Genomic DNA, 10,749 nt, shown 5'->3' with positions numbered 1-10,749 from the left:
GGTCTTCAGCAAAGCTTGTCCTTTGTCTGCGGTCTTTCTGGAAAGCGTAATGAGCATATTCCCATCATTCGTCTTTTGAACCTTGTCAACGACGTCACGGGTCTGATCTGGTGGGACATCTTTTTTAATCCGACGCAGTATCTCGGCATATTTTGCCTTCTCAACGGGTCGAATAATTAAGGCATCTGGTTTGGTGAATTTTCGCGGTTTTTCCCGCTTAGGCTCCGGCCGAGATTTGTTCACCGGTTGTTTTGGTAACCGCTTTCTCGCTTGCTCCTTCTTCTCCTTCTTGGATTGGACCTTCTGCCATTCAGTCACCTCTTTTTTTCCGGCGTTCTGCACTGCCGTGTTTTTCGGAGGGCTTGGTTTCAGGTCCTTTTTCTTCACAACTTGGCAGATCGTTGGATCGGGAGAAGATCGATCTTTTCTCTTAGTTGACTTGCTGCTAGTTCTGATTCTGTCTTCCGCGACTGATTCACCATCACCTTCGGCTCCAGTGTCCATTGCTTCTTCATTCACGATAGTTGCTTGAATGCTTCTCTCCGGTGTAGTGCGAGAAGTGCGTCGTACTGTTAAACACCATTCTTCATCAAGTTTCTTGAATCTCTGGAGGGCATTGGCTACGCTGGTCGTCTTGGTCTTAATCTCCTTGTGGATATTGACCTTAGATTGGATGAAGTCATTTAGCTCACTGGTCAGCTTTTCAAGGCGTTCAAACGCTTGCGACCGCTTCATTTCAGCGCTTGCTTCAATCGCTGCTTGTTAGGCATGAGGCCCGTTTTCACTATTGTTGTTTTCCTGAATTTTACTCATACTTTTAAATTCACCAGCGCATCGTACGGAGTGGAGCGGGTTGTCATAACTAGGAACGGGTGTACCCTCGGAGATAGTACTCCTACCCCAGTTCCCTGAGGCCTAGCCGACACTTAGCCAGCCCCGGAATACACGGACGGACTAGACTCGCTCGGAGCGGTGAAGATTCCGATCTCTAACACTCACTGCGTACTTCCTGATCAAGGCCCGAAGTGGCTGGCTCCTGATCCACTGCTGCAACTTACACCTCGGCAGAGCAAGCTCACATCAGCCGTGGCCTGCATCGTCGGAAACTACGACACGAGGTTCCGGTCACTCCCAGTGGGTCACAGCAGAGAACGATCGTCTTGTTAGGTCAGTTAGTGCGACTAACCCATTAAAGGGGAGTTTTGTCCACGGGAGCGTATTTTGTTTGGTTATTTTGCTTGGCTCCTACCCGCTGTACCTCATCAACTAAGAGATTAAGTGTCATCCAAGGACAGCGAGCGTTCTCCCATCCGCTCGGGGAGACGCGCCCGGTAGCAGTATCTCTTCTGCCCCGAGTGTGTGTGTGTGTGTGTGTGTGTGTGTGTGTGTGTGTGTGTGTGTGTGTGTGTGTGTGTGTGTGTGTGTGTGTGTGTAAGTATGTGAATCACTTATAACTTTTGAACGGTTGAACCGATTTCATCGCGGTTGGTGCCAGAAAGGGCTTCGCCAAACTTAGATTTCCTGAGAATTTGAACCGATTCGGACCGATAGATTTTGAGAAATTTTGAAAAATCTCAAAAAAAATTAGAAAAAAATCATTTTTGAAAGTGGTTTTTTTGGAATATCTTTTAAACGGCTCGATCGATCAATTTCAAAAACTAATCAGCTCTTAACGTCAAAAAACCACGCCGATCGGCGCTAATCCGGTCAAAATCGGTTGATTCGTTCGAGAGATAGCGTGAACGAAATAAAACCGAAAAAAACCGAAAAAACTGTTTTTTTCACATAACTTCGTCATTTCTTCTCGGATCGTTTTTGATGATATAGAATAATTTCAGAAGTTAAAAAACCGCGTCGATTGCCGCCAAAAACGTGGAAATCAGTTGATTATTTCGAGAGATATCCTCGACGAAATATTTGGAAATAAGGATTTTTTCAACATAACTTCGACATTTTTTGGAATAACTTTCAAACAGCTCTACCGATCGATTCCAAAAACTAATCAGCTCTTAACATCATAAAACCACGTCGATTGCCACCAAGCTGGTCAAAATCGGTTGATTCGTTCGAGAGATATCGTGAACGAAAGAAAACCGAAAAAAGTGTTTTTTCAGAGTTACTCCGAAATTTCTAGTTTGACCAATTGAAACTTAGAAATTATTTATAAGGCTTAAAAAACTACGTAGAATGCCGCCAACCGCGTAAAAATCGGTTCATTCATTTAAAAGTTATTGCGGTATGAACATTCAAAAAATAGTGTTCCATGAAACTTCTATCAGACTTTTGAGCTCAAAAAGCTCAAAAGCTTAGAAAAGGTATCTTTTTGAGCTCGGAGAGCTTAAAACAACACACAGATTGTACTTTTGAGCTCGAAGAGCTCAAAAAAGCGGCCAGGTATTAACGGAATTAGCGGGAAGTTGCAGGGATGGCCTTTAGGGTCAACCGTTTTCCTAATTTTTTTTTGTTAATTTCAATAAATATATTTAAAATAATAAAGAATCATGTCATTCTTTTATGCTTAAAGATATCATAGTGCATGTCAGTAACGAAAATATTTGTCACTATTTGAAGTATCAAATCAAAAAATAAAGCAAGCAAGCAAGCAAAATAATAAAAGTAAAGAAAATTATTTACCTGATGTACGATATCGCTTATTAGACACAGATGTACCAGTAGACTCCTCACTTGTTCCAGATCCCTGAAATATACAAAACCACATAATTAGATAAGTAATATTTTTTAATATTGTCTGACAATAAAAACAAAACGAAAACACATTATATGTTTTTCAACTTACCGATTCAGAGACTTTTCTTTTGTGATGTATAATTCGTTGTGAAGTTTGATTTACATCTTCTAACATCGGGCATACGGTAAATTCACGATTTTCAACAGTCGTAAACTGTTCAATATGCCCTGATGGTTGCTCAATCTCATTTACATTCTGGACAATCCTGATCATCTGAGGCTGTTTATGAGTAATAGCCTTTGGATTTGAAATGTCCACAAGAGGTTTAACGGAGGCTATAAACAAAGAGTTTATTCATTAATATTTATACTATATTCGAATGAATGATTATCATTTTAAAAACTACCTATTATTACAAGTCATAAAATAACATTAATCTTACCAGTTGTAGCAAGACGATTAGAAGTTAAAAAAAATTTTTCCACTTTCTCATCATCAATGGGTGGCGTATTCTCAAAAAAAATCGTTGGCACTGATCCAAGTTTCAATTTTTTACCGGGAGTATAATCTTCGGAAGTAAAATGACAACTGCATATCCTTTCATTATTTAAATCCTCCAGATGTTTATGTAGTAAATCTTCGTTTCCTGTAAGACGAACCCACTCTTTGCAGCTGAAAAAATTTCAATTTGATAAGTATTGAACTTACAATCAATTTTAAATGTTATAATTTATGAAGTATTAGTTAGTTTTATTTCAAAAAATCATTTATACTTACAGATTATTATTATTTTTCGGGAAACGATGTAATGTACACTTGTCCTTGCTTTTGTGCTTACAAATCTTAACACGACAATACACAACCATTTTGCAATTATTATTAAAAAACAAATAAAGGCAAATGATAGTAAAAAATCCTATTGTAAAATAAAAATAATTAATTGAGGGAGAGAAGACAAGAAAAAAAATTTAATATATATGATGAATTATTAAGGAAAAAAATTTGTAAAAAAGAATAATTAATAATTATCAAGCATTAAATAGGAATTTTAATTGCAATAATTTAAACCAAAGTAAAGTAAACAATCACAAAAGTTAGAGGTTATAAAACTTAAATAAAGAATATAAGCAAAAAGGCTTAGAAAAAATAAATGTTGAATTAGAGAAATAGGCGTAAATAGTTATTAGATTTTATATATTGCTGATTAATTATCATTAATCAAGAATAAACGCTTCTAATCACAAAAATTCGAGATAACCAAAATTAACGCATATGATCGCAGTAATTGTGGCTACAAGAATGGCGGCTAATGTTTTTCCGGTTCATCTTTCGGATATTATTATTATTATTGTCAGTGCTGCCACATTTGAGGAATCAATAATGGTGAAATTTCATTTTCTACAGTTGCAACTCTCTTTTCCTCCGGAGACAAAATTGGGCATGGTGGGGGCCCAGAGTGAGCAGCCCCTGGTTACAGGTCCCAAACACAACTGAACTTCGCACATGGCGTCTCGCGCCTCGTGCTTCGTGCCGGCCGGGCTTCTTCCCGCTAGCTCATGGTGCGCAGGTGCAGCAGCCATTACAAAACGTGTTATTGGACATGTTCGTGGAGAACAGTCATAGAAACGACTCTTGTTGAGTCTCGAGTATAGTTAAGATTTTAGTATAGTTATGAGAGTCGGGGTGACCAACTCTCTTTTGCCTTGGCGGCAAAACAGGTATAGTTATGAGAGTCGGGGTGACCAACTCTCTTTTGCCTTGGTGGCAAAACAGAAACCATCTGTTTTGTGTTATGTTTTTAAAATTTTCCTAAACTCGACTCAACATAATTTTACTACCAATAATGAATTTTACTTATTGAGTTACTGGTAACACGCGTAATATTTATTCTCAACGACTAACGAAAAGGATATGTTGAACTTTTTAAAGACTTTAACTAGAAACACTTTTATACCAACATGTGTTACTTAGGCATTTCGAGTTTCTACGTTATAACTATTTACTAGTTTCTACTTTCTCCTTTGCATATTGTTCACAAAATATATGTGACCGCCGGATTATGTTTTATAGTTTTGTCAACGATAATTTTTTCAAACTTTGCGTCATATATTTTATATATATTATTAACATGCTTATTCATTATTTTTCAATCAGATTTGAGTACATATACTAACTATACCTAACAATAAGTTCGTTTTCCGAATTGTTAATCTTTGCAATTTGCAATAACTCCACATTAATAAAATCAATCATTTTACTCTTTTATAGCTAATATCCAATGGTAAAAATTAACAATCAAGGCGTTACTATATTATAAAGTGATTCTGATTAAGACTACTGCTTCTTTATTTTGAAAATGTATAGTTACTTATAACCGCGACAATATTCTTTGTAACCGTATAGCGAGTATTCACTACTTGATCGCGCAAGTATATTAATGCTACACCCGGTATGCATGATTCGGAGTTCCGCTTCATTATTTATTAATTTACTATTTCTTCATGGTATTACATTTACTACTTGCAATAACACTTTGTTTTGTCGAAAACTATCCACTTAGGATAGTTTCCGTAATTGTTTTAAAAATTATGATTAATTTGGGATTAGGGTATTAAATAAAATATGCGTCGATTTGTTGGGGAATAAAATAAAGATTTATTTATCCCCAGAGGAGGAAAACTCAGTTGGACTGAGAAAAAACCTCCTCGAATGAAAAAATGTACAAGTAAGAACGCAAAGCGTGTAGTGTGAATAAAAAAATATGTGTAAATTGCCGTCGCAAACAACACAAACGAGGTGAGCTCAACCGCTTTAGAAAAGCAAATGGTATTAATTCAGAATTAATGAATTGACGCTAGCTTTTAAGCTAACTAGAGTCAATTAATAGTGAAATACTAATTAATTGACGTAAAATGTCAGTGCAGAGACTGATTGATTGATTAGAATTATTAGTGTAGGAACTAATTAGATAATTCGATATCAGAATCGAATAGTTGATAAAATTTGATTTGATAGAATGATGATTAAATATTTAGCAATGAATTTAATATAATTTATTACAAATATTGCGTGTTAACTATGGATTGACTAAAGCCGCGTGGCTGTTGCAATCCTTTGTTGAAATGGCGCGTAATGACCGCGTGGCGTCACTTATTAATTTTAATTAATTTAATTCACTGAACAGTTACTAATGATTTTTAATGATTTGAGAATTTAATTGGTAATTGAAGTTAATGAAATTAATAGTATTTAATGAATATTTTAAGTGTTCAAGTAAATGCGTAGTATACGTGATAAATCAGAAAACGATTGACACAGAGTAGTCGTACTAGTACAAGCCTCCAAGCACAACTACTTGCCGCCGGCCACGTGAGCCGGCTTCTCTCCCGCTAACCAAGGCGCGCATGAGCGACAGCCATGGTGTGACACGATTTTTCACGAGTTGGAGCAATCAAGCCCGAAGGCGCAACTCCTCTTATAAATTTTTATTAAATGTCTTTTCTATCGGTTAAACACACTTTATTTATTATCGAGCAAGCATTACTAAGCCTACTTGATTATACCTCTTAATACACTAACTCAAGTTGTATCATAATTCAATATTTTTAACTTCTACATTACCAAATTTATCGTTCATTATAACGATGGCACTCAGTGTCGTATTACCAAATGAGCGATAATGAGTTGGCCAGCTTTAGGCCCCGATTCCTCATTTGCTGATGAACTACTTTATCGTAATCATTCGTTGTTGATACCGCTCTGGCGTTGAATCCAGTAACTTCTTCATTGCTGAATTCATCATCCATTCTCTGCACCGATTGCTGGTGAACTTACTAAAAATGCAATCTCAGTTGCAAAACAGCTCACCATTGAGTTGTTCTGCTTCTTCATCATTCGACCTCCAGATGCTTCAGTCCTGGTTCCTTCTGCAAGTACGACGCCTCTACGAAGCCTATCTTGACCGCAGCTATGGATATTCTTAACTACTTCAGTTTTTCAGAGAAGTTGCAATTTTCGAAGACGTAGTAACATGACCTTGGGTGATCTAACTACGAAGTAGCCAAATTTGATAATTGAATCAAGTTGACCCAGCACTCAACCTATTGACCTTGAAACTGATGCGAAACAACGACATTTGCACTTATAAGCATAAGTATTTGCAACAATAACTTCTCAATTATAATTAATATATTATAACTCATTATAATACTAATACACCACACTTTCCACGGAACACGGATTTCCAATCCCACTTCTGGTCTGTAAGACTCGATAAGGCGTCGGAATGCCCCTAATATTCTCTCTCGTAGTCCTCTCAATCCTCGTTGAGTGGGGGCGAGTCTTGTCACGGGCTGGGGGTAAGTCCTTACGTCACAGATCTCGGGCCTCACGATACTCGACAGCCTTCAGCCTCGGCAATAAGAATAGCGTTGCTTACAATAGTTTACTTTTTTTTGTTTATACTGCGAAAAAATAAATATAAAAAAATTAATAAATTAAAAAAAAAATTAATATAAAAAAATGGATAATTTTATGGTGACCTGCAAGTATAACTGGAAGAACCATTCTTATGTAATTACAGACACCAAGGGCTTTCATGAAAAAATAAAAAAAAGGTATTTAGATCACTTTGAATCCTCCTCCTGAAAGTCAAAAAAATTATCATTATCTATGATACTAATCAATACAAACTCTAATTATTTTTAGATTGCTCCTTTGCAAAAAATTTATTTGACAATTTAGAAAATCAAAAATTTGAAACTAAAGGTAATACAATAGTAGTGTCAGATACTAATTGTAAAGATCAAGATGTGTAAAATAACTTAACATTAAATATTTATTTGTACCGGATCTGGGTATTGAAAAGAAATTACAATCACTTATTCGTGGTTTTCTCGTTTATTATATAAAATATCACAGTTTAAAATTAGTGAACACTTGACTCTTAATAACTATTATAAATTTTACTTCTTAATTTAGTTGAACTATTTAATTAAGTAATATGAGAATTATTATTAAATTAAGCATATTAAAATACTGTAATTATAATTATAAAGACGAGTTATCAATATGTTGGCACTATACACAATGAGACACTACAAAAATGTCCCGACTTTATCAGCCTGGTGAACTACCACCCGAAATTTTCGTTACCGACACTAGCTAAAATAATAGGTAGTCCCGTGACGTCGCAAGACGGCACGAGGAGGGAAAAAACGGTCACAAACCCAGAGACTTGAGCGGTGATCGACACTTCGATCTATCCCCCGGTGTCAACCACCACGTTAGATTTATCTTAGTCATTCTTACCACTATACCACTATTACCACTATTAGGTGATTACTCACCAAAACTACAAAAAATTATTAACATCTATTAAATCTATTATTTAATCATTAAGTTTATATTATCATTATTACTACTATTTTGTGTTAAACTCGCATTGCGTTATTATAAATAATTAACTACCGACAACCTAGAATATTTGTAAAATATTCCTATTACAAATCTATTGTATTTCGTCACCGAATATAATAAATATAATTCAAGTGTTTAGTTAGTGAAATAAAATTAAGTTTGTTGTAATTTTGTCATCAATCAAGTTAATTTATCCACTACAATACTCACTTTGCGTAATTCAATCTAATCAACTACAACACCAACCACGGAAGAAGGACCGGCTGCACAGTAACTTTTGTAAGTAAGTAAAATAAATTTAACTGGCACACGTGGTAACTTCTGTCCCATAATCTATCTAATCAAGCTCTCTTAAAACAAAAGACAATCATAAATACGGGAGCGGAATATCCCAGGGCAGTGGACCAAAATTATAAACGATATCCAGGCGACTATTTCTTATCCGCGAGGTTTAGTGGCCTGGAAACTAAGATTTTTCATAGAAGCAAAAATTGTAGTGTTTCAATGGCGCTCGAACAGGGACGCTGCCCTCATTAATGAATGTTTTTGTTCCAAAAAAAAAAAAAAGTTGCAAAAATTCGTAAATTCGTTTTAACTTATAAATTCAATACTTTACAGATAAAAATTTAATTAATACAATTGACCGATAGAATTCTCGTCATAAACAACTACAAAATTCTATTAAGATAGCAAAAATTTTTGCTGAAAACTTAGTAACAAATCCTAAATTTATAAAATTAATCTCTACATTGACAAAAATTGCCACGTTTTCATACCATCTCATCTAATATTAAGTATGATAAACTGAAAAGAATTATATTGTGTGCATAAATTGTAATACTGTAAAACTATAACCCGATTATTGTATAGATTTATGCTGATGCCATTTATTTTACGATAACTGAGAAGTACTCTCAGTAAAATTCCAGTAAAAATAATTCCGACAAAATTTTTATCAGTATATAAATCTCACAAATCCATTGTCTATTATATTTTGTGTGCCGGGTCGTAAGCCATAAAGACGCTGCACGCTCGGGCTAAAGTAAACACGACACAAGGTCGCTTCACTCAAACGTCCTTCGAAGAATCGGTCGTCATATACTAAGTATTGTAGCGTTCGGAAATAAAATTAAAATCTTTAAGTTTTATTCCTACACAAGAATTTCTTTTGTCTAGCCAAGTCGAAACTAAATCTCTTATTTAATTTTATTACTCAAAATAAACTCTTAGTAGAAAATATTTTAAGATTAAAATTAAACATTGCCGTTAAAATAAATTATTTTATTTAACTTCACAGCTCGAATTTCAGAAAAAGAACGTTCGAATTAACTATCATAAATTAATAAGCTCATTGTCGAAGTAAAATTTAGTGATTAAATTAATAACCCCGAGTATCGGATATTTATTAAATAAGTCCGGGATTGTAGCGATTTAGCTTGAGTACGTTACCGAGGAAAATCATTGTCAAAAAATCTAAGATTAAAATTTTCTATCAGGTGTGTCACCATAAAATAAAATTCCCGAAAATTTAATCCAACCAAAAATTAATTAAGTAAAATAATTAAGAAAAAATTTTAATATCAGAATTTTTCAAAAATGTTTCCCCGTACGCCAGTAAACCGATTCCCGGTACCTGTAAACAATAATGCGAACCAGATTCCACAAGATCCCCAGGTAATCGCATCAAGCCAGAATTTACTAAATTTTAACCCGACTCAAGTTCCCAGTTCAAGTCTATATCCACAGTTATCAGACGACTTACTTGGACTAGACAACTCACAAAACGACTTGCATAACAGTACAAGTTACAACAATAATACTGACCCCGCTCAGACAATTCAAAACAACATGAGCGGAATACAAGACTTAGTGAATCCCGCAAATTTAAGCGGTAACGAGATAAATAGTGTACAAGACCCACTAGACCCAACGAACGCAAGCAACAACTATGTAAACGTAATACAAAATCCTGGGAATACTAATGTTGCGACACATGCTCTCGAGGAAGTAGTTAGACAGCTCAGATCGGAAAACGAAGTCTGGAAAGCTGCGTATTATCAATTAATACCACCCTTTGCCAGCACCTTAGTCCGAACAACGTCTGACGCTGTAAATAACAACAACAATCTAGCCAATACTACTTATGCATTTCAGCCGCGGGAATTATTCCCGAATTCAAACTTCTCGGCGGGAAGTCATTTCGTACCGCCCGCACCCCACTTACCTCCCGCTACCACGGTACAAAACTCAGCGTTCAGTGGAGCTGCGCGTTTACCGTACGCGCACCCGTATATCCCACCACTCGTACCGCCAGTGTCTCAGTACGTACCAGCTACACACACACAAACATACACCACTGTATCTCAAGTAACACAAACCTACACAGCACCATCGATGCCATACTACGTACCAGCCACACATATACTGCCCCACACTACTGTACCGCACGTGACGCATACCTACACAGCACCGATAGCTTCTTTTCACGTACCCGCATCGCAGACACAGCAATCTACACACACTATTCCAGGCATGGTCCCAAGCGCTGCTCACTCTTACACATACCCGAGTACAGTTGCACCCTTACGGACTAATGACATTTGCCGGACTGCAAAATCGTGGAATATAATTTTTCCCTCACG

General features: G+C 36.0%; 1 protein-coding gene across 1 annotated transcript; it reads right to left on the bottom strand.

Annotated features, from left to right (window-relative positions):
• Window positions 1-2,626: 2,626 nt before the first annotated feature.
• On the bottom strand, window positions 2,627-3,634 carry LOC123269803. Its single transcript, XM_044735692.1, has 4 exons — window positions 3,467-3,634; window positions 3,132-3,361; window positions 2,798-3,024; window positions 2,627-2,698 (listed from the first exon to the last, which is right to left on the bottom strand). Exons 1-4 carry the CDS (start codon window positions 3,553-3,555, stop codon window positions 2,627-2,629), a joined length of 618 nt encoding a protein of 205 aa, XP_044591627.1. The 5' UTR covers window positions 3,556-3,634.
• Between the last annotated feature and the right edge of the window lie 7,115 nt (window positions 3,635-10,749).

Source organism: Cotesia glomerata, linkage group LG1, assembly GCF_020080835.1.
Source record: "Cotesia glomerata isolate CgM1 linkage group LG1, MPM_Cglom_v2.3, whole genome shotgun sequence".
NCBI classification, from domain to species: Eukaryota; Metazoa; Arthropoda; class Insecta; order Hymenoptera; family Braconidae; genus Cotesia; species Cotesia glomerata.
Note: the sequence above shows the minus strand (reverse complement) of the source record. Positions and strands in the feature narration are given on the sequence as shown.